Source organism: Sciurus vulgaris (assembly GCF_902686455.1).
Source record: "Sciurus vulgaris genome assembly, chromosome: 1".
Taxonomy (NCBI): Eukaryota; Metazoa; Chordata; class Mammalia; order Rodentia; family Sciuridae; genus Sciurus; species Sciurus vulgaris.
In genome coordinates, this window is record NC_136461.1 from 50,497,051 (window position 1) to 50,522,331 (window position 25,281).

The 25,281-nt window shown below is 37.6% G+C and overlaps 1 protein-coding gene across 9 annotated transcripts in view; it reads left to right on the forward strand.

Moving 5' to 3' along the window:
- PATJ (PATJ crumbs cell polarity complex component) overlaps window positions 1–25,281 on the forward strand; it is a 399,437-nt gene that overhangs the window by 225,384 nt on the left and 148,772 nt on the right. For all 9 annotated transcript variants that reach the window (XR_013757701.1, XM_079103582.1, XM_079103581.1 and 6 more), the window contains one exon: window positions 19,660–19,856. Coding sequence is in view for 8 of the 9 variants with exons in the window: in XM_079103582.1 (XP_078959708.1) it covers window positions 19,660–19,856 (197 nt within the window). In the remaining variant the exon portion in view is untranslated. The remainder of the gene's footprint in view (window positions 1–19,659; window positions 19,857–25,281) is intronic.

The following is a 25,281-nucleotide window of genomic DNA, read 5'->3' on the forward strand; positions in this document are numbered from 1 at the left end:
TGAGAAAAATCACTGAGTGTGCTTATGTCAATTAACCTCCTCGCTGCCGATGTGATCAGGCGCCATCCTGGCGCCGCCAACATGGCACAGCCCCCAACACTTACTGAATACTTCACATGTTCCGTATGGAGCTAGGAGTGTTATGGGCTGATAAGGCTATTGACAAACGTAAGTTTATTTTATTTTATTTAGCTAAATTAATGATCTTCCTTTTATTCCTAAAATCTTAATTTTTTAAATTTTTATTTTCATAGTTATAATGTAGTTTTACCAATTCTAACCTTATATTGTCTCTAAGAAATAGAATTGTACACTGGCAGGTGGGGGAGGTGTGCTTGCATGCCCTGCTCACAATTAAAATCCAGGGCCTCACACTGCTAGGCAAGCACTCTACCACTGAGCTACACCCACTCCCTTAATTGTCCCCAAAAGAGTTGAACATTTTATTCACAGAAAAGAGACCTTTAACAAGTATTTGACACCTGCTCTTCACAGGATTGACTTGACATAGAAAAAGATAAGAAGAATGCTGTGTACAGTTTGTATTACCTTTAAACAAAAAATGAAATTTGTCAAAGAAAACAGATATTGGTGCTGAAATATGACTTCTGACCTTTCCCTGCCTGATGTTCTTGGGCAGTTCACTTGATCCATTCCAGCTTCAGTGTTTGCTTATTTCTGGACAAGACTGTTGAAGTATTAAGTGAGGTAATTATTTGAAGGTAACTGTCACTGAAAGGGAGTGTCTGTTACCATTGTAGTCTGAGTTCAGAATTGCCCCTGAGAGATTTGGGGTTAGTCTCAAATGCATGTCTCCTTGCCTCCTTACCTCCTGTGCTCTTCCTCTTGTCTATGTGCTTACTTTTTCCTGCCAGGTCATCCCCCTCTCATTTGTCTTTTCTTTTATCTTTTGAGAAAAGCAGATATTCACTGAAGTGCAAGCTCCTGTGCAGGTTCCAACTGTCAGCTGCTTTCAGAGCTCTTGGTCAATTTAAAGACGAGACACAAATGAGAACAGGCTGATGATGCCCTGAAATCATTCCTCCTTGTTATCATCTCAGCTGTGCCTGAAAAAAGCCAAAAGATACGAAAGCTCAAGGGAATAAAGTTCTAAACTATGCAGAAACACCACCCCAAAGAGAAAACAGTATGCACTGCTCGGTGGGAAGATGTGAGTGATGGTGCTGTCAGTTTGTTTTGACAGCCTTTGGCAACTTCCTTAGCTCTTTATTAAAAGCATTCTCGCTGTCAGTCTTTCAAAATTTGCCTTTTCTTCTTAGGTTCTTCAGGTGAGTAGATGCTTCCTCTCATCCAGCTACTTCTTCAAAGAACACAAACATGACCTCTCCTAACTCAGTTGTCCTGTTAGCAAATGCAGATGTTAGATCACAGCATAAACCTGAAGTGAATTTCCAAGGGTTGACTTTTTTAATAGATGTTGTTTCATTGATTTACTTATAGAGGTAAATTATAAAATTGTGGTAATATAAAATTTGCTATTGTAACCATTTTTAAGTGTATAGTACTGTAAGTCTGTTTACATTGATGTAAAACAGATCTCCAGAACCTTTTCATCTTCACCAAACTGAAGCTCCGAACCCATCAGTAACACTTGGTCTTTACAAGGTTTTATACCAACTCCTTTCCCCACATCCCTTGCCCCTTGGCCTCTGGTAACCACCATTGTATTTCCTATTTCTCTGATTTTGGCTACTTGAGAGACCTCACGTGAGGGGAATGATACAGTCTTTGGCCTTCTGTGACTGGCTTATTTCACTTAGCATAACATCCTGAAGGTTCATCTATAGTGTAATATGTGACAGGATTCCTTGTTTTTAAAGACTTACATAGTATTCCATTGTCTATATATATATATGTATATATATACCACGAATCCATTGATGGGCACTTGGGTTGCATCCACCTCTTGGCTCCTAGGAATATGGATGTATGTCCCTTCAAGACTCTGCTTGTATATACATAAAAAATGAGCCAGGCACAACCACTCATACCTATAATCCCAGCAGCTCTGGAGGATGAGGCAGGAGGATTGAGAGTTCAAAGCCAGCCTCAGCAAAAGCGAGGCTCTAAGCAACTTAGTGAGACCCTGTCTCTAAATAAAAAAAAATTAAAAAAGGGCTGGGGATGTGGCTCAGTGGTCAAGTGTACCTGAGTTCAATCTCCGGTTCCACACCCCCCCCCCCCACACACACACACAAAGAGAGAGATTGCTGGGTCATATGGTAGTTATGGATTTTTAATTTTTTTCTTTTTTTTTTGAGAAAGTACTGTACTATTTCCCATGGCACCATTTTGCAATCCAGCCAACCATGCACAAGGGTTCCAGTTTCTCTATATTCTCACCACACTTACTTTTTTTTTTTTTTGATAGCCCACCTAATGGGTGTGAAATGATGATTCATTGTGGTTTTGATATGTATTTTCTTTAATCACAGTGGACATTGAGCATCCTTTCACATGCTCGCTAGCCATTTGTATATCATCTTTGAGCAATGCCTATTCAGGTTCCATGTGCATTTTGAAATTGGGTATTTGAGTTTTTGTTGTTGAGTAGCAAAGTTCTTTACATATTTGGGATATTAAACCCTTATTAAATACATTTTCCATTCTGTAAGTTGCCTTTTCACTCTGTAGATTGTATTCTTTGATTGAAAGAAACTGTTTAAATTTTGATGCTGTCAGTCCCATTTGTCTATTCTTTAATTGCCTGTGCCTTTGGTGTCATATTCAAGAAATCATTGCCAAATCCACTGTCACCAAGCCTCCACCAGTGTTTTCTTCTGAAATGTCAGAGTTAGGGTTAATACACTGTTTACTATTTGACTCTGTGTTTTAGAATAGTTTTAGGTTCATGCAAAATTGAGCAAAAAAAAAAATCCACAGAATTCCCAATGTCCTTTCCCCCACATTTTCTTCCCCACTATTATCATCCTGTGTCCAGAGTCTATCATTTATGTTAGAGACTGCTGTTGGTATTGTATATTCTCTGTTTTGACAAATATGCAGTGACCTGTAACAACCATTATAGTATCATGCAGAGTACTTTCACCACCCTAAAAATCCCGTGTTCTGCCCATTTTTCCCTCCCCTGCTGCCTGCAAAGGTGCTAATTTTTTTTTTTTTTTTTTGTATAAGCAATTGATCCAAAGTCTTAACTTGAACTAGGCAAGCTCTCCCCAGTCTTTTTGAGACAGTCTCTTACTGAGTTGACCAGGCTGTCCTCAAATTTGTGATTCTCCTGTCTCAGCCTCCAGATTAACTGAGATGTACCACCATCCCTGGCTTTTATTTTTATTTGTTTACTTTTGTGGTATGAGGAATGAAACCCAGGGCCTCTTGCATGCTACACAAGTACTTACTACTGAGCTATATGCCCAGTCCCAACCAGTTAATTTATTTATCGGTTTTATTTATTATTTTATTTTCTATAAAAACATTTAAAAAAACTTTTTTCACACACATATATAGGGTAATAATGTCTGTCTCATTCTACCGTCCTTTCGTCCCCACCGCCCACACCTCTCCCCTCACTCCCTCTGCACAATCCCATATTTCCTTCATTACCACCCCCAACTAGGATCAGCATCGACTTATCAGAGAAACTTTGGGCCGTTTGATTTTTTGGGATTGGCTTATTTCACTTAGCATGATATTCTAGGTTCCATCCACTTACCTGAAAATGCCATAATTTCATTCTTCCTTAAGGCTAAGTAATATTCCATTGTATATATGTACCACATTTTCTTCATTCATCTGTTGAAGGGCATCTAGGCTGGTTCCATAGTTTAGCTATTGTGAATTAAGCTGCTATAAACATTGATGTGGCTGTGTCACTGTAGTATGCTAATTTTAAGTTCTTTGGGTATAAACCGAGGAGTGGGATAGCTGGGTCTAATGGTGGTTCCATTCCAAGTTTTCTTAGGAATATCCATACTACCAGCAGTTAAGTTTTTAAAAAATATTTTGTTAGTTGTAGATGGACACAGTAACTTTATTTTATTTATTTACTTTTATGTGGTGCTGAGGATCAAACCCAGTGCCTCACAGGTGCTAAGCAAGGCACAACCCAGCCCCCCAAGCAGTTAATTCTTAATCAAAAAATTTTGAACTGTGCAGATGATACCACCATCAAATCATTCAGTGCCCAAGTTGCAGAACTGTAAGTTACCTTTGAGGTTTTCACTCACCTGGTTTAATAATTATTGAAGTAGAAATTTAGTCATGATTATGTTCTCTTTCTTTAATCAATCTTTATTATAAAAGCTTCAAAACTACAAAACTTTAAAGGATTGCCAGCTTCTTTGCATTCTTTTTGAGTCTGACAGTTAAGATTGTTTCACATATTCTTTGCTTTGATCCTTTTATAAATTTTGTGAGATAGTTAAGTTAGATAATATTTTTTTCCATTTAACCTATGACCAGACCGAAGTTGGACTCCAGTGGGTGATTTGCCCAGTGATTTGCCCAGGATTTCTTGTCTAGAAAGTAGAGTCTAGAATATTAATCCCAGGTCTGCTGGATGTCTAGTGCATCATGTTGCCTGTTTTTTTGGCCAAAGGAATATGTGAAAATGGAAATAGCCCTTGCCATGGTGAATGAGATTGTGCTAGTGAGGGGTTTCTTGCTTAAGCTTTGTCTATTTATTTCTGCAGTACTACCATTGAACCCAGGGCCTCACGTATGCTAAGCAAACATTCTACCACTGGGCTATACCCCCACCCTCTGTTTAAAACTCACTGAGTCTGACATGATGTGGGGTGAAATCATTCAACTCAAGTATTTGTCGCTGTTTAAAACTGTTTAAATGTATGAATTATGTTTAGATCCTCTAACAAAGATAGAATTTTTTTTTTTTCTTGCATTAAAACTGTTTTCAAAGGTCTCAGGATATTTCTTGTCATTATTTAAAAATTAAATATTGAAATAATACTTGTGCTTGTTACTTATACCCTCTCGGCTCATTTCCTCTTGTGTAAAATAAAGACAAAATAGCAATGATTTCAACACAGGCTGTGTACTTTCAGGAGCTAAGTGTCAGAAATAAGGAAGGAGAGTTGCAGCCTTCGGGGTCATGCAACTGTGGGTGTAGTCTTTAAGCAAACTACTTCACTTTCTTTTTCTACGTGCTCAAGCTCTTTGGGCTGCAAAAGTGATTGTTTTTAGATTTTAAAGATGGGAATGTGAAGTTAAATAATTTGCAGGTCAACAGATAAAATATAGGCACCAGTGAAGTTTGGAAACTATTTTTTTGACTTGCATATACTTTTGGTGAAGATCTTGGACTCTAAAGCTTATGTACCTTTTTCCAATGACTCTGGTTCAACATATCTAAAACAACGTATTTCTAATAATAAGGAGACATCCAAATTACCCAGAAAAGACATCCTTACCAGTTTAATCTTGTAGTCTTTTTTTTTTAATGATTAATTCTTAGGGAAAATGAAAGTGTTAATTAGAAAAAACCTTTTAATATATAGTGAGGTTTTATTCAGTGTGATTTTGTTGTTGTAGTTTTGCAGCACTGGGGATTAGACCCAGTGTCTCACACATGATGGTCAAGTGTTTCTACCCCTGAGCTACATGCCCCAGCCATAATTAGAAATTTCGATTCAGTCTGAAAAACCTGTTTCTTGATCAATTTTGATAGTGAAGAATTTTGAAGTTTTTGTTTAGTTTATTTATATATTTTATTGTACCTGCTCTGAGCCAGGAACTCTTCCGACATTAGACAAAGGTAGTTGATTCTCTTGTGGAGCTAAAAGATAGTGGGGGACATGAGCAATAAACAACTCAACACAGCTCAACCAAATCTTGCCCAGTCTCAGCTGGAGTTCTAGTTCCTTCTTCTCTGAACCTTGTTCTAATGGCTATTAGAAGTAGTACCTGTGTACAGGATCCTGAGCATACAACCTGAGAACTTTCCAAAAGGTATATAGTTGACTCTCATAATATCTGTCACTAGAGGACACCTTGTCAAATACTAAGTTATAATCCCTTTTCTACATTGTACTACAGTTTCCTTTACTAATTGAAATCATTCTTCCCTTCCGCAAAATATAAATTAAACACCTGCAGCTGTCAGTGCCACTGCCGATTACTATGACATGGTGCCAGTTTGAAGCTTTGGTTGAGCATTTTCGTGTGACTGGGTGGTAACGCAAGCAAAATCTGTCCAGCCCCTTCGTTTCTACCATGCTGCAGACTCAAGGAGCGTGCAGCTCAGTACTGGTGTTGTGATTACAAAACCACATTCTGTGTTCTCCTGCTACTTTAAAACATACAACAAATGATTATAGTGCTTTTTTAAAATTACATTTGGCTTTTCTGAATGCTGATTTCAAAATTAAAACATTTTTTACTGTTGGTTCTCAAGACATTAAAAGCTTGATCTAATAATGGAACCTCTTCACTCCTTGTTTTCAGGCATCTCTCAGGGTCGGGAATGCATCCGAGCTGCCATGGGAACTTGCCTTCAGTGTTTTGACAATAGTCTTGTTCTTCTTTTGATTTTGATTTGTTTGTTTGTGGTACTGGGGACAGAACCCAGAGCTTCATGTATGCTAGGGAGAACTTCTACCTGTATCCCGACAGTATTCTTCAGTGTGCTTATGAAGTACATAGAGATCTGGTTTAGGAAAGGGAAAAAAAAATAGTGTGGGTGGGAGGAGATGTTACTCTTTGACCCCAGCCCAAAGACTGAGATTTAGATTTGGTAGATATGACACCAAGGTCAGACAACAGCAGTTTATACAGAATTGCCTCTGGATCCAGGGACCACACTTGGGGAACATGGGTTTGAGTATATTGGTGCTCTTAGAGAAAAGCCTCAAGACATATTTGCCCAGACCGAAGTATAAGCCTGTGGGTTTGAAGGAAGGTATGTATGTGACTTTCTTTCCTGATTAGGTGGATAAAGTTTCCTGCACACTAACCTGATTTCATTTCTGTTTTAACCACAATGGTGGCCAATGAACTTGAACTTTGTAGATTGATCATTTGCCAACTGTATCTCCCCCAGGGCACGATTGCCTCAAAGCTTCTCCACATCCCTCCTTACCAGAGGGATTTTTGCCGAGTAGTCACTTTTCTCACATCATGAAATAAGGAAGGAAGGAACTGGGATGAGATCCATGGAAGTGAGAGATGAGGATAGCCCACCTGTCACTCCGGTCCCAACCTGACCCGGTTGCCCCAATATTGAGGTTTACGATAATGAAACTGGTCTGCTCAGAAGGATTCTGTTGTGGGTATGCCATTCATTTATGGTGAAGCTCTGTGATCTTTGGTGTCCTTTAATGTGACTTCTGGACTGGTTTCTTTCCCTCTCCAAGCTAAATATAATATTAAAAGTTTAGGGTACTGATTGCAGAGGTTAAATCTTTGTCCGCTCTCATGTAACTGAAAGATAGATCCCAATCATATTTGGAACTTTAGTGCTTTTAATAGTACCTAACTTAACCTTTATTCCTTTCTCTTTTGAGTCACTCTGCCACCTTAGCATGCCTGGTCCACAGCTGGCATTCAGAAGTTTTAATGAGTGAATGGATTAAAGTTAACTGTTCCTCATTTATCTGACTCCTTGGATTCTTTTGAATCTGTTCTAGGTGATACCTTTAACCAATTTACCTCGATTTCCTGTCACTCTTAGGCACATAGTAATGTCCCGTAAACTGTCATGTTCCCTCTTCTTTCCTCTCTGAGTCATCTTTCCCACTGTTGCATGGCAATTCATCCTTAAACCCTGTTCAGGGCATTTCAGCCACCTGTACCTTACCCAGGTGTTATGGACCTCTCTGCCACTCAGCACTAATCATGGTTTCAGGCTTATCTTCTCCTTCATTCCCAAGCTCCAGGCCACATCCTGCAGCAACTGTCTGCCCATTCAAACTACACTATCCCTCTCTGGTGCCTCACTCCTGCCTGTAAGGGTCCCACATCAATTTCCTTGTGGCCCTTCCCCTTCCTTTACCTCAGACATCAAACAGCTCACAGCCTTATTGGTTTTGTCTTTCAAATTATTTTCTACCACCTATGCCTATTTTGCCTCTGATTTTTCTCCATGTGTCTACTTTTGTAGTCATCGTCATGTCTTCCTCCCTCTTCATGTCACTGTGTACCACTGACAAGTTAAACTGCATAAGGCTGGGTTGTGGAGGTTGCTCACATGTGTTTTCTATCTCCCCCAAGTTGGAAAATTTCAAAATGAATGAGGCAATAAAGTTCAGACTTCCTTTTGTTATCCTAGCAGGTGAGAAGACCACACGCATCTTTATCTTTCTTTTGCTGTGGAGGATAGCATGTAGATCTGAACCCCAATTATGAACTTAAAGCTGGAACTCACCTTCCCTGGCCTGTTTTGTCACTGTAAGAAAGGATGGTTATGCCTTATAGGATTGTCAAGAGGATTTTTGTTTTGTTATCTTTAGTTAGGAAAATTTTCAAACATTTGCAAACATGAAAGTCAATGAATTTTATTATTATTCCTTCAAGTTAAATATTGCCAGGATTTTACTATGTTTCATCTACATCTTATTTTTCTTCTTATTCTATTCCCAGACATTTTGTCTTTCCATCCACGTATATGCATCACTTAAAAATACAACTATAATACCACTAATATAATGACACAATAATTCTTTTTTCCTAATATATAATCCATAATAAAATTTCTTCATCATCTCAAATATTTTAACAGTTCATATGTTCAAATCAGAATTCAAACAATTTCTTATATTACATTATTTTATGCCTCTTTTTTAAAAATAAAGTCATTTCCATTTAGCCACCATCCAGGTCATTAAATGGAACATTATTAGCAACTAGAAGTCATTTTGTGTCTCATCTGATTAATTATTTCTTCTCTTCGTCCCAAAGGTCATCACTATCTGGACTTCTAAAACCATAGTTTAGTTTTGACTGACTTTTGAGTTTGACAAAAATCACATGATGTTTGTCTTGTTTTTTTTTAGCTCAGTAGTGTATTTCTAACATTCACCCATGTCATTAACTGTAGAAGTAATTTGTTTTCATTGTTATATGTCCATTGTATGAATATACAATAGTTTGTTTCTCCTTTCTACTGTAAATGGACATCTTGGAGATTATATTTTATAATTCAGATTATGCTAAGAAGTCAAAATAGCATCTAACAGAGAAAGTTCACTTTCTTATCAATAGTGCCTTGTGTTAAAGACTGCTCATTGGTTGAATGTTGATTCATTTAATGAGAAAAGTTTAAATCCGTTATTGATTTTCTTTTCCATTTTTGTATCTAATATGGATTGAATTTTTATGAGAGAGAAAGGAAGAAAATGATTTAACATCTTTGTGGTTGTCTGAGATTCACCTAAGATAATTTTTGTTTAATTCCAACCCTGATTCTCATGCAAGATCGTGGGCTCCAGAACCAAACTCTCTGGGGCAAGCCCAGCTTCACCACTCACACTGACCCCTGCACTGCTCACGTTACTGTGCAGCATACCTGCTTCCCTCTGCTTTGGTTTCCTCATCTATAAAATTGGGGATAATAATTTTACCTGTTAGAGTTTTCATGAAGATTAAATGAGTTAAGCTATCAAAGAATTTAGAACAATGTCTACCATATAAGAACTATATAAATGTTAGACATTATTATACTTTATTTTAGTTCCATGATTTTGTTTTAATTGTTAATCTCTCTCTCTATAGGTTCCTATAACATCAAGTTTGTATACTGACAAAAATATCTACTAGAGGAAAAAGTGCTGTGTTGTAATATTAAATGTAGCTTCATTTTTTTTTCTATTTGATCTGAATATTCACTTAAGATTTATTCCTTGTTTTTCTTCTGATTTGCTATGGTTTTGCTTCGCATATTTTTACTTCTCAAATTTGCATGTACTAACTGTCAGAGAATTAAAAAATTGTTAGTGCATAAGAAAAATTAGTTTGAGATGTTCGTGACACCTGATATTTTATGTGGCATTATTATACCTGATGTATAGGAAAAATGGTTCAAAATATTTTCTCTGCACCATATTTTTCTTGTTATTTGGAAATAGACCAAGTAACTAAGTGCTTCTGAAATTGTACTGAGTCATTATTCCAATGTGTTGAGCATTGCTATTAAAATACTGGGCAGTAACTTGAATTAAGCTTCTTTCTTGGGAGAAGGGCTCTGTTACTTAGCAACACATAATATCCTATGATGATAGGAAACACTCTGAGACCTACTGGAAAACTCTTATTGGCTTTCTCCAACAAGGGACAGGCACTGATGCTTTGATACAGAATTATGAGCAACTTGGGATTCCTTTCTTCAGATAACATTGTCATGTGACTTGAAAAACCATGTTTAAAACAAGCATATCTTTAAAGGATTCAAAAGAGGAGAATGGTCTAAAATCTCTTTTCTGTCCATTTATTCTAGTCCACTGTTCATTCAGGGGTACTCAAGGAAAGCCTGGTACAGAAAAAAGTAGGTTGCTTATCTCCTTCGCTCAGATTTTTTTTTTTTTTTTTTTGGGGAAATGGTTCTAAAATACTCTCCTGTACAGGCCAAACAAACCACTTGTTAATCCCAAGGCATGATTGTGGAGACCAAGAGAACCTCCAAATGAGAGTAGTCTCGTGGAGGCCACATATTGGGAGTCTTCTGAGCCCTGAGAGTAACCATTCTTGCAATAAATCTAGGCCTGACAAATAATCTAAAGGAATTAGACCCGGGAACCACTGTTTTAGCTTCCTTTAAGAGAACCTCTTGCCATTCGAGATTTACTGGTCTAAGAGAAAGCCGTGGTGTGCTGAGCATGTCACAGCCCTTGAATTCAGTACACTTCACTCGACCTTGGCTAGATCACCTCAACTTCCTGGGCATCAGACATCTCATCTACAAGGTGGAGGCATTTGAAGAGGTGCAAGAAGATTTGACAACATAGTGAGCTGTGACTATCTTGCTTGTGTACAAAGGTATTATAGTACTATAAGAACCCTAAACATAGTTTCTTAAAGGAGAAATTTGAAGTCTTCTTTTTTCTTTAAAATGTAATTGGATTGTGTATGTTGTGTCATGTATAACTAATTAGAACAAATTTTTAAAATCCTTAAAAAAAAATGTTATCTGAGGGGCTAGGCATGGTGATGCATGCCTGTGATCCCAGCAGCTCAGGAGGCTGAGTCAGGAGAATTACAAGTTCAAAGCCAGTCTCAGCAATTTAGCAAGGCCCTAAACAACTTAGTGAGACTCTATCTCAAATTAAAAAATAAAAGGGCTGAGGATATGGCTCAGTGGTAAGCCCCTCTGGGTTCCATCCCTGGTACCCCCCAAAAATTATTGAAGGGGCTGGGGGTGTGGCTCAGAGATGGTACACTAGCCCAGTATGTGTGAGGCTTCTAGGATCCATCCCCAGCATCACACACACACACACACACACACACAATGATATTGGAGAAATGTGACATGATTTAATGGAAAATGAATTGAGCTACATACTAGGAGATTTGGATTTCTGACTATAAATTGCCTGTATAACCTTATAGGAGATCTTTATCGTTCAGTCATTTATTTATAGAGTTCAAGAGTAGATGTGGGGCTGTAAGAAATTGTAACATTACGTGATGTCTTATTTCATTTAAGAAATTAAAAGTCTGATTTCATGAGATCAGGAAAACATAGCAATCACTTTATCTGAGGAGTGGGATTTATTTTAAACCTCTTCCAGCTATGAGCCTAAATAAAATTATAGGATATCCCAAATTTGGAGACCTGAAAACATAAATACTAAAAATTGAACTGAACCATGTGTTATAGAGCATGTGGTATTTGTACTGTCTTATTGTTCTTCCTGTTTTATGTAACACTGAAAAATGAGAAATTAAAAGTTTTGTGTTTTGAGTCTCTTCAGTTCAAGAGTCAGTTTTATTGAATTTATTTGTTTATTTTCTGAGGTTGTGGGAGATTGCACCCAGGGCCTTGCCGCATGCTAACATGCATTTTACCACTGAGGGGATTTTCAGAGAAAATATACACATAAAGAATTTCTTTTCCTAGTTGCACTAATGGGCTTTATTAAATGTGAATACAAATCTAGAGAAGAAATTATTCTACTTTTAACTGAAGGAGTACATTGCCTTTGAAAAAAGTATGTATTTTTGTGATTCTAGGTCTCAAATGGGTTTTATGTATCACTTGAGGCTGTTGGAACAGGATGATGTAGCAATGAATGAACCTAAGACATCACTTATTTATGCTTTCAACAGTTTTAGACTGAACTTGACATGTGCCAGGCGCTGTTGTAGGTGCAGAAGACAGCTGTGAGCTGGACTTGTACAAGAACCCTAATGGAGTTTATATTCTAGGAGAGAAAAGTTGAAGGAAGTAAAAAATCTAGAAAGATATTTGCAGATAGTGCTGTGAAAACAGATGCAAAGAACTGGGTGTGCATCCTTATTGTGTCAGTGACTAAGGACTTTTGGCAAGTGGTTTAACATTAACCTTACTTGCCACATCTGGAATGCAGATTGGATTGATTTTACCTGATAAGATGGTTTTTAACAGGAAAGAAAATTGATTGAAAGATTTTGGCATAATTTCTGCAACTTAGCAAGTCCCCAAAATATTGTTAGTAAAATTTCATAACTATGCAAATATGCTGAATCTTTAATGTACCAAGGTTTGCTTTTTTTGATGAGTTTTTATTCATTTAGTTTACCCCATTCTCCTACAGAAGATGAAGAAAACAATAAAATGAAGTTAAGGAAAACCAAATAACTCATTTGTTAGCATTTAGGAAAACAGCACTGAACAAGCCAGATGCAGAATTGTTGAAAAAGTTAATGAGGCTTTGGCATTGTGCAGCACAAGATGTAGCTGACCAACAGATCACAATTTGGCTACAGTGTCTAACATCCAGTGCAGTTTGCAGACATTAGTTGGTCTTCCTGATGATTCACTAAAATAGATGGGTGTCTCCAACTGCTGGCATTTTTCTCATTGCTCTCATCTCTCAGAATTAGAGCCAGTCATATGTATGCTTGTCTCTGCTGATAGATTTTGAGGTCCTAGAAAACAAATTTAGTCACAAGCCTAATGTGAATTTGAATTCAGTAAACAATAGTTTATTAAATAAATGGGATTATAATAGTGCCATTGACCAGAAAAATAAAGCTGTTAGTTGCATGAAAGTGAGGATAAATCTCTAACTTCATCCCTCAATGAGATATAAATAAAGGTACCAAGTTTTTGAGGGTATTAATGATAGTGTTTTTTTCCTGATTGTGGTAAATATACATTAAAAAAAATGCCATTTTAACCATATCCATCAGTGTTGCCAACTTCATTCATGGGGTGCAGCCAGCTCCACCATCCAGCCCCAGAACTTCTCATCTTCCCAAAATGAGCTACTGAAAGGGTTTGGATTCCACACTTAACTACCACGGTTTTAAAGCTGCCTCTGTGGCTTCCTTCCCATGTAATGGCACTTGATCCAGTGGTGGTACTTCTTTGCGCTTCTTGCAGACGTGTGGGGGATTCCTCAGCATGCAAGACTCAGAGAAGAGATCCTGTGGGAGAATGGAACTCGCCCCGTCCTCCCAGTTCCCAAGGGACTTTGTGGCCTTTTTCATGTCCACATAGGGGAAGCTTCGCTCACTTTCATAAGTCTCAATTTGCACAAGATAGACAAGTTTAAGAAGAAAAGGGAGCTTTGTCATCAATTTAAGATTAACACCTTGATGTGACTAAATCATCATTTCCCTTAATGTTATTTGGATCCCTATATCCCAGGTTATTTTAGCTAATATCTGCTTTTGAGGCTACAACCTCATTCTATAAATAAGGTCTGTGGTACGTCAAGATTCAGCAACTAATCCAGGAATCAGGTGTTAATTGCCTCTGCTAGGATTTCAACATGGTTCTGACCCTTTGGCCCTCACTCTTTCCGCTCTGCTCCAGGAATGTGTGGATAGATTCACTGTTTCTAGCCATTAATTTGATTTTCTTTCCATTGTGATGGAGGCATATTTGACCAAAGACAGGGTCTGTAGTTGATGACTGTGGAGGTTTTTTGTTTGTTTGTTTGTTTGTTTTTCTCTCTCTCTGAAGGTTGAATAGGTCAGATTGAGTTTTGACCCTGGAAGTCTTTTTATATCAGTCCAACATGAAAGCCTTCTCAACATCATTCCTTTTTAAATCTTTGGGCAGAGAGTTACGTAGCTTGTTACCTTGGTTGGTCTGCTTGGTGTCTCTTTCTGTGCTCACTCCTGTTCCTTTTGACCCTCTGTAAGTAATTGTTCTAATGTGTTGAATATTTGGGTATTTGTGCATGTGCTTCCATATGGATTTGGGGTTTTATGTGACATCATCTTAAGTTCATTTAATGATATTATGTAAATGGTGTGGCTCCCAGGATGCATTTCTTTTCCCATTCAGCACTGTTTGACAATCTCTTCTTTATGTTGCTGCCTCTGATTAGTTGCCTCTAACTACTGATAATCCATTGCCATTTCCCTTTACTACATTTCATTTATTCTCTTTCCCAGTGACAGACACCTCCATTAGCTCCAACTCCCTGCTATCTCAGATAACTCTGTAGTCAACATCCTCCCTTGTCCCCTTGACACCTGTGTAAAATTGTTAGAATCTCTCCAAGAGTGGATGGGCTAGGGTTGTAGCCCAGTGGTAGAGTACTTGCCTTGCCTGTGTGAGGCCCTGGGTTCAATTCCCAATACCTGCAAAATAAATAAATAGATAGATAGATAGATAGATAGATAGATAGATAAATAGATAGATAGATAGATAGATAGATAGATGTGGGCTTGCTGGTTTGCAGAGCATGTTCGTGCTTCATCTGAGTAAGTAGTAGCAGACCACTGTGCAGAAAAACTGCCCTGTCCATACTCCTGCTGTGCATGTACTACTGCCTCCTCTAAGTCCTAATAATCCAGCTTTCATATTTGCCAGTCTGTCATATCTCATTTTGATACCTTATTTACTTAATGTCTAACTTAATATTTTTATATCTCATTTTAATCTGCATTTATGAACTTACTAATGAATCTGAGCATTTCTTCACATATCTATGAATCTTTTGAGTATGGATGCCATATTTCTATTGATACTGCATTTTTTATGCTTAATCTTTAGAACTTCCCTGCATATTAATTTTGTTGGTTTAAATTACTGAAAATATCTTCCTGTGTTTTATTTCCTATCTGGTAAATTTAAATTCAGAAGTACCTTTCTATTCTGTTTTGGGAAATGTTTCATTTTTAATCTTAAATAGGAGTAACTAATCAAATGGTTTTCTGCATCTATTTGCATGATCTTTGAGCTTTCTCCTTTAGTATATTAATGGAATTTTTCTTGAAAAATTAACTGTTTGCATTCCTAGGATATCATTCTTCATGTTATATTCCAAAGTCAGATCATATGAAATTGCTTGTTTTTTTTTGGGGGGGGGGGGTCAATAAAGTATCAAATAATTACAGTCACATAGAGATCAGATTAAATATTTTTGATACACTTTTAGGTTTAATTAGCTTTTTTTCTCTTTAAAAAAGTCTTTTTACACTTGTGATCATAAATTAAGTGAGATATAATCTCTTTTCCATGATTTGTCTTTATGAGTTTTGGGGATGGATCAGGATGATTACACCAGCCACCAAAATTAAGGTGGCTAGCTTTGTGTGTGTGTGTGTGTAAACATTTTTTGTTCTGGATAAACTTAAAATAGGATCAAAATTTATTACTTGAAATCTTATGGAATTCAAATGAAATGATCTAGCACTGAATTTTTTTTTTTATAAAATAGGTATTCTTGACTGTCAATGTCTGTAATAATTACTAGTCTATTGCAAGTTTACTTTTATTCTTGTACTAATTATGGCATTTCAAATTTATTTTTCAGTACTGGGGAATGAACTCAGGGGCACTTTGCCACTTAACTACTTCCCTGGCTTTTTTTGTTTTTGATTTTGTGACAGGGTCTCACTAAGTTGCTGAGGCTGCTTCAGCTTTCCAAGTGGCTGAGTGTAAAGGTGCATGCCACTGTACCCAGCAGGCATTTTAAATTTTTTGAAAATGTGTGTATATCATATAGATTTTAAAATGTGCCAACATTTATATAGTTCATACTGGTATGCCATCCATAATAATTTTTATCTTACAAAAAACCACCTACATTTATTTCCCTTTTGAAATTTATTTGTATCAGCTATTGTTTTTCCTTGTTCTGTTTTGCAGATTATCTTATGAATGTTTTCTAAGAACTATCTTATTTTTTAATTAAATTTATTTTTAAACTAGCACATGAAAATGTAAAAATTGTATATATTAATGGGGCAATATGTGATGTTTCAATACATGGATACATTACATAATGTTAAAGAACTAGTTTTTCATTTCATCCATCTTTATGCAATATTTTTGGAGTTTTGTGTATATTCATTTCTTGGTGGTGATATTTCTATTATCATTAATAGACTCTCTTATTTTTGCTATTTTCTCTTCTTGTTTCTTTGTAATTCCTCTTTTGTTCTTTTCCAATTTCTTGGTCATAATGCTGAATGTATCATTTCTAATATTTTTCTTGTTTTGTGACGAATTATTAAAAATTTTGAATAGCCTTCTAAGTTGTGTGTTATCTCTCTCAAATATTTGATATCTAGAATTAAAATTTTATTCAATTGTGAATACTATATTTCTCAATTTCCTTTTTATATCTTGAACTTTTTACTAATTTGTTTCTAAAGATCTTTTCCTTATTAATTTGTAGTGTTCGGATTTTATTGTCCCATATTCCGAGAACAGAAACCTGTCTGACATTGATTCTTTGAGAGTTATTGAAATTTCCTTTATGGTCAAATACACGGTCCGTTTTGATAATTTTTCTGTGTGTGACTTCCCCAAATGCATTTTCTGTGTGGAAATTGTAGAGTTCCTTTTTATCTATTATCTTGAACTTATTGTCTCATTAAAGCCTTCAGTATCTTTTTTTAGAAAATCTTTTTCTGCCTTATTGTTTTCCAGATAGAGTGTGTTAAAAATGCTTGTCTCATGTTCTTTTCTTAGCTTTGATGTAATTTCTTAACCTTTTTTTTTTTTTTTTTTTTTTTTGGTAGTGCTGGGGATTGAACCCAGGGCCTTGTGCTTGAGAGTCGAGCACTCTACCAACTGAGCTACATCCCCAGCCCCAACCAATTTTTTTTTTTTTTTAAGTCCAATAAACAAAGCAGACAAAAGTATAAGTGCTGTGGGAAAATGGTCTTAAATCAAACCTTTTCTCAAGGTCCCATCTCTGAGGGACCCTGAAACCCTTCTGCAGAATCCCAAAACTGGAGTATTTTTTCTGGAAATAATCTATCAATTAACCTTTTTTACCTTTCAGTCTTATTTCTTATCACCCACCCACCAACCCAAAGAATTTCCAATTTGCAGCCACCTGGGCTGTCTCCTTTCCTCCTCTCCCTGCTGGTGGGCTTTTCTCTTGCCCTCTCTCCCACCAGGAATCTTCTCATGATCAAATTCCCACCCTGCTCAAATGCTGCCTCTTCCAAGAAACCTTTTAAAGCCATATTAATCTTTGAATTCTAAAAGTAATTATCACTAACACAATTAATGTGACATTTATTCGCCAACCTAATTCACTAATAAATTAGTTTTTCTCAGTGCCCAGGAATTGTGGTTTTCAGACCTTTCATTTGAGTCATTGAGGTTGTTTAATATCGGTTGTGTTAATGGTGCTGCACAAACATCTTGAGGATAACGTAGATCTTTATCTGCTCAAGTTCTCGTGCAGCATCTTGTTCTCCGTGGCTGACCAGCAAAAATGTGTTGGAGTAATTTATCTCGCTGTGAATACAACTTAATATTCTTACTATAATAGAGGTCAGTTTTATGACAGTGCAGGTCCTTTGTTTTGCTGTGTTATACTACGTGTTTCTTATTAACAAGCTGTCCTTGCAAGTTAAGATTCTCTCAAAATCCTTATAAAGCAGACAAATATAATCTCTATCTTAAATAAGCAGCCTCTTACGTCAATTCTTGTAATGTAAATCTACACACAGACTTGTTTTTACAGATTTAAATTTATCTACTTGCTTATAAAACAGTGTTTCTTAAGGCTGATAAAGTGATACAATGGACAAGGCTGTCTTCTTTGACCTCAACCTTAAGACTCATTATTTAAGCTTTTAATTAGCAAGGTCCCCTCCTAAGGAGTCACCATAATAAAAGTGAGGCATTAGACTGAGCATTGAACATTCCAGGAAGGTCAGAATCTACCAATTTGCCATGCAGCTGACGACACCATGGCTGCCAACCTCAGTCGTGTTCATGTAGCTGCCTGGCCCAGGGACACATACAGCCTGAACTGGGGCAGCATAGATCTCAAGACCCGCCTTAAGCAGTATTGCCCCCATACTGATCTCTTGATGTGGCCTCTTTGTAATGAACCAGCACAAGTGAGATGTAGCCGGTCAAATCCTAAAATGTGATAAAGACCATAAAGGAGAGGTAGCAGAGTGAGACAAGAGATGAGAAAAACAAACACTTGTCAAACTGTGGACAGTTAAGTCCTTCAGTATGTACTTTATTTAATTTTCCCCAACATCCAGGAAATGAGTATTATCATGCCCATTTTAGAGACAGAGAAGTAAACATAAAACATTGTATAGATTTGTGGATTGAGTTTAGCTATGACAGCAAAACCAACATCTCTAATTCTCTTGCTTTTGTTCACATAACGCAGTGTTATTTTGTACCCTTTGTGTAGTATAAAGAATGCATGTATCTTTTTTATTTTTATTGGTATATTATAATTATACATAATAGTGGAATTCATTATGCCATAATAGTGGAATTCATTATGCCAAGAGTAAATATATGTACTAAATATATTTTAGAGTAAATATACTTTCAGTGTATTTCAGAATAAATTGTTGACTTTCTTTCCTGCTCATCCATAAATCCATGAGAGTAGAAACCATGACTGAGTAAGCATAGTATCTTCAAGACCAAACATTTTACTTACTTGCTCAGGAAATATCCTTTGTTTTCCCCTTTTTTATAGGGAGTGAGGAGGCTAGCATTCACATTGTGTTGACTATCTTAAGTAAGAAATCCATCCATGGAAAGTCTAGTTCAGTGTGAACCAGAACAATAGGAGGTTTTTATGTGAGATAATCAACTTAAAAGGAGGAAAATCTTATTTTGATTCACGGCTTCAGAGGTTTCAGCCTGTGGTCACTTGGCCCCTTGCCTCAGGGCCTATGGCAGCACTGTATGTCATGGTGGGAACACATAGTGGGTGATTTGCTCACCTAATGTTGACCATGAAATAAGAGAGACAAACAGTGGGGCGGGGTGGTCCCAATATTCCCTTCAAGGGACTGCGCCCAATGACCTAACTTCCTCAAACAAGGCCCCACCTCTTACAGATTACACCACCTTCAGGTAGTGCTACTAGTTGGAAATCAAGCCTTTAACATACAGACCTCTGGTGGTTATTTCAGATTCATATTAAGCACCACCCTTAAGTACTTCATTCTAAAAGAGCAACCACTGGAGAGGAGTGCATGTGGGGAAGTGCTGGTGTCTCCATAATACAGGTTCAACTGCTCTATTTAATTTTTTAACTTTTTTTTTTTTTTTTTCCCTCACAGAAAAAATCAGTCAAAGGTATGCAGACCTACCTGGAGAACTGCACATTATTGAACTTGAAAAGGATAAGAACGGGCTGGGACTCAGCCTTGCTGGCAATAAAGACAGGTCACGGATGAGCATATTCGTGGTGGGAATTAACCCAGAAGGACCCGCTGCAACAGACGGACGAATGCGAATTGGAGATGAACTGTTAGAGGTGAGAGGCACGTGTTTCATTCTTTTTTGGTAAAGTGGAGAAGCTCAGAAAATGAAGTGAAGGGGAAGAATGTTGATAAATCATATTTTCTTCAAGTATTTGAAACGATTTTCCAAAGCAAGAGCAGAAAACACTGGTTGAAATGCTATTTGCTGCCTGAGTAGAGACTTATCTCACAAACTATTTTAAGAGCCCTTCAGTAAAAATTTCATGGAAACATTAAAAGCACAGGGCTAGGGCTGGGAGAATAAGCTCAAGGGTCAAGACTTGCTTAGCATGTGCAAGGCCCGTTTCTCTTTGGGGTTGGAATTAGCCATAAGTATAACTGTTTGTTATTTGGGGGAAAGTTTTTAGAGCCAACAGAAGCCTATGAACTTGTCAGGAATAGTTAATGTCTGTCAGGTTGGTGATATGGGTTAAGAGACCATGAAAGTTCATTATGTAGGAATAGAACAGAAGTCAAAGAAGCTAAGGAGAAGACTGGTCTTCTGATAATTACTCTTTAGATGATTTCATCAATAATCTGAAAAGATTATTCTTATTTTCCTAAATTTAAAGTCAGGTCTTCTGAGTTTCTCTTAATTTGATATTCAGTTGCTTGTTGTGTCACTCATTCTTTCAGACATGAGTTTTTGATTGTCTGTTAGGACCAGACATAAAAAAGAAAATAGGGCCGGGGATGTAACTCAGCGGTAGAGCCCTTGCCTATTATGGGTGAGGTCCTCAGTTCAATCCCCAGCACTGCAAAGAAAAAGAAAAAGATGAATACATCCAGTTCCTTCAAATAGTTAGAGAGGTCTTTGCATTACAGAATTTTAAGTATAATAATAAAAGTAACACCTAATATATACTCATCACCAAACACAGGAGTCTGTTTCACCACTGAAGTCAAAAGTATTAAATAATGGTGCTGGGATTCAATATCTGGTGGTTTGACTTTAAGCTCTTTTTTAACCACTTTAAAGTCTCTTGGGAAAAAATGCCCCTGTATTTTCAACATTTAGGAGAGGCCAGTCACAGGGACACAGAGTTTCAGACTACTTACTCAAAATGAAGAATTTCCTCCTCAGATTCTGACTCAGAATAAAATTCGCAGTCATCTATATTTGACTTGCCTAATCATATCTGCAGGGAAAGCTAGTCAGATGCACCCATGAGACCATCAGCATCACCTCTCAACTGTCAGCGACTTCTCCCCATATAAACCCAGTTCTACAAAGACGTCACTTGTGGGGTTGCTTTGCTGTTCTTGTTCTTTTGTAATACAGCATCATAAAGGGGGCCCACACTGATAGATGCACTAATTAGCAGCATCATTTAATTTAAAAAAGTAAAAGTCAAAGGTGACTTATTCATTAGTATAATTAGTATCATTATAGTTAATATAATTTATTGCTTCAAGTTTATCCTCTGATTTTTAGAGAATTTCTTAGAGATGAGGCTAAACTGATGGTGGTGATAATGATAAAAGAGAGAGCTAGTGTACTGAGCTATTGCTGACACTGTGCCTATCCTATACAACCCAACATTAGTATTCAATGTTCTGCAGAGCCCTATGTGGTCAGCACTATTACTAGTCCCATTTTGTGGTAAGTAACATGCCTAATATTACAGAACCAAGTGACTAAGTTTGAATAATAACCCAGAACTGACAGACCCCAAGACCCATAGTATAGCCACTGACATACCATGTTCTTTATGGTATTCTGTTAACAAACTTCATATTTTAGTCTGTTATCTGTTGCAAATAACACAATACCACAGACTGAGTTATAAAGAAGTGAGGTTTATTTGGACCCATGGTTCTAGGCCAAGGTCAGAGGGCCACATCTAGTGACGGCCTTGCTGACAGTGTCCTGAGGTGGCACAAGGTACTGCATGGTAAGAAATAGGGAGCATCCTAGAGACATAGCCAAGCTGGCTTTCATAGCAGACTCACTCTTGAGATAACCCATTCATCTACCAGTAGCACAAATGGATTAACCCATGCATGAGGGCAGAGTCCTAATAACCTCTTAAAGGTCTTTTCTAGTCGTCTGCTAATATCTCCTATTTGAGATTAAGTGTTGGCAATGAGTTTGGGTCAAGACAAACCATTGTGCTCCATTTGTTTAGATCCATGAAATTCCCCATGCATGATGTTCTAGCCTTTAGGGAATCATGTCCATTAAGCTACTCTAAGTGTTATTCATATCTAGACAGAGACTTCCCGACATGGTACATGGAAAATACTCCAAGGGTGAGCATTTGGAACATAAAGGTTCTAGTTCTATTCTTTCTACCTTCTTAAGACTCAAGATGGAATTTCCTATGGGATGTAGACTAACAGGAGCACTGATGTTTTATTTTTCCATCTGGCATTTGATTAGATGATAACAAATAAACCATAACTGCAGAGTAATGAGTGTCTTACAGGCCAAGCGTAAAGTTCAACACGATACAAGGACATGAGCACTGGACCTAGAAGAACCCAGTTCTTTATGTGGTAATTGTGTTTTAGAAGAGGTTTAGCATAGTGCATGTGTCAGAGGTAAGGTTTTTCTTTTTACACTGTCAACACAGCACCAACAGACACCACCGGATGCTGGCGTTGTGTTGACAAAAAAGAGAAGGAAAAACACAAGCAGTTCCCCCAGTGGACACCAACTGCACATCCTAGAGTTAATTTCAGTGCTGACACTATCTACCTGGAGACAGGGTAAATTCCACAGGTCACACCCCCACAAGACTGGGTCCTGCCACTGCAGATGTTACTCACAAGTTCCAGGTTATGCCCTGTACTTCTGACTTACCAGCCATAAATTAGGGGTTCCCATGCCTACCTTTGTTTGGTTTGATTAATTTGCCAGAGCATCTCATAGCAATCAGAGAGACACTTTACTTAATGCTTACCCATTTATTATAAATGATATTACAAAGGACATGAATGAATAGTGCCATGGAAAAGATGGATAGGGTAGGATGTGGCAAGCGGGGCAGAGCATTCATGCCCTTCTGGGCATAGCACCCTCCAGGTACCTCCCTGTGTTCAACAGCCCAAAGCTCTCCAAACCCTGCAGTTCAGGGATTCTGTTTGTTTCTGTTTTTGAGAAAGCATCTCACTGTGTTCTCCAGGCTAGTCTCAAACTCGGGCTCAAGTGATTTTCCCTCTTGAGCCATCCAGGTACAGGGACTGTCGGCAAACACCACCAGGTCTGTCTTAGTTCAGGAATGTTTGAGGTGTTCCTGTCACGTAGGCATGACTCATCATTAACACCATCTCTAGTTTTCTACCCATCCCAGAAGAGGGGCTGAAAGTTTAAAGCTTTTAATCATGACTTGGTCTTTCTGGTGACCAGCCTCCCTCTTCTAGGAACCCACCATCATTTCCTAGGACTGGGGGGTGTAGAAAACTTGCCTAGCACTCAAGACCCTGCGTTCAATCCCTTAAACCACAAAACCAAGAAAAAGTTGCCTCATTAGAACAAAAAATGTTCCTCTTACCCAGGAAATCCCAAGGAATTAGATAGATGCTCAGTCTCAGAAACAGGGTCAGAGACTAAACATTAGAATAATAGATGAACCTAGTACCCTTATTGCTTAGGAAATTGCAAGGATGTTATCAGCTATGATCCAGGAATTGAGGATAGAGAACAAATTTTTGTTTTTAATGATATCACAATAATGCAGCATGGGAAATAGTTAACCATTAATTAAGTCACATTTCCTCCCATGGACAAAAACTTCAGGTACCTTTTTGCTAGGTTAGGGGCTGGAAGAGCTCTCCTAAATAAAAAATAAATTAAAAAAGGAATATTAGCCTGCTTATTAGACCCCTCCTATTCCTTCCTTTGATGCTCTGAATTTTTTTCTTCCATTACAACTCAGCAATTTCATCTTCATTTAGAGACTGAAAGTTCAAGAAACATGGCAATTGATTCCCCTTCAACCCAACCCTAAGATTCTCTAGTTTCTAAAAGGTGCCAACAAGTAAAAATATGTTGGAACACATCTTCCCTAAGCCTCAGCTGTCTGCATTTTTTTTTTTTTTTTTTTTTGTCATCATCTGCTTATCAGCGAGATCATTCGTCCTTTGGTTTTTTGAGATTGGCTTATCTCACTTAGCATGATATTCTCCAATTTCATCCATTTGCCTGCAAATGCCATTATTTTATTATTCTTTACAGCTGAGTAATATTCCATTCTCTCTCTCTCTCTCTATATATATACTCTCTCTATACACACACACACACACACACACACACACACACACAGTTTCTTTATCCATTCATCAATTGAAGGACATCTAGGTTGGTTCCACAATCTGGCTATTGTGAATTGAGCAGCTATGAACATTGATATGGCTGTATCTCTGTAGTATGCTGATTTTAAGTCCTTTGAGTGTAGGCCGAGGAGTGGGATAGCTGGGTCAAATGGTGGGTCCATTTGCTTTCCAGAGTGGCTGCACTAATTTGCAGCCCCACCAGCAATGTATGAGTGTACCTTTTTCCCCACATCCTCGCCAACACCTATTGTTGCTTGTGTTCTTGATAATCGCCATTCTAATTGGGGTGAGATGGAATCTTAGGGTGGTTTTGATTTGCATTTCTCTTATTACTAAAGGTGTTGAACATTTTTTCATATATCTGTTGATTGCTTGTACATCTTCTTCTGTGAAGTGTCTGTTCATTTCCTTAGCCCATTTGTTGATTGGGTTATTTGTATTCTTGGTGTAGAGTTTTTTTTTGAGTTCTTTATAGATTCTGGAAATTAGTGCTCTATCTGAAGTATGAGTGGCAAAGATATTCTCCCACTCTGTAGGCTCTCTCTTCGCATTGCTGATAGTTTCCTTTGCTGAGAGAAAGCTATTTAGTTTGAATCTATCCCAGTTATTGATTCTTGCTTTTATTTCTTGTGCTATGGGAGTCCTGTTAAGGAAGTCTGATCCTAAGCCAAGAAGGTGAAGATTTGGACCTACTTTTTCTTCTATAAGATGCAGGGTCTCTGGTCTGATTCCAAGGTCCTTGATCCATTGTGAGTTGAGTTTTGTGCAGGGTGAGAGATAGGGGTTTAGTTTCATTCTGTTGCATATGGATTTCCAATTCTCCCAGCACCATTTGTTGAAGAGGCTATCTTTTCTCCATTGCTATTTTTGGCACCTTTGTCTAGTATGAGAAAATTGTATTTATTTGGGTTTGTGTCGTGTCCTCTATTTTGTACCATTGATCTACCTGTCTATTTTGGTGCGAATACCATGCCGTTTTTGTTACTATTGCTTTGTAGTATAGTTGAAGTTCTGGTATTGCGATACCCCCTGTTTCATTCTTCCTGCTAAGGATTGCTTTAGCTATTCTGGGTTTCTTATTCTTCCAGATGAACTTCATGATTGCTTGCTCTATTTCTGTGAGGTACGTCATTGGGATTTTAATTGGAATTGCATTGAATC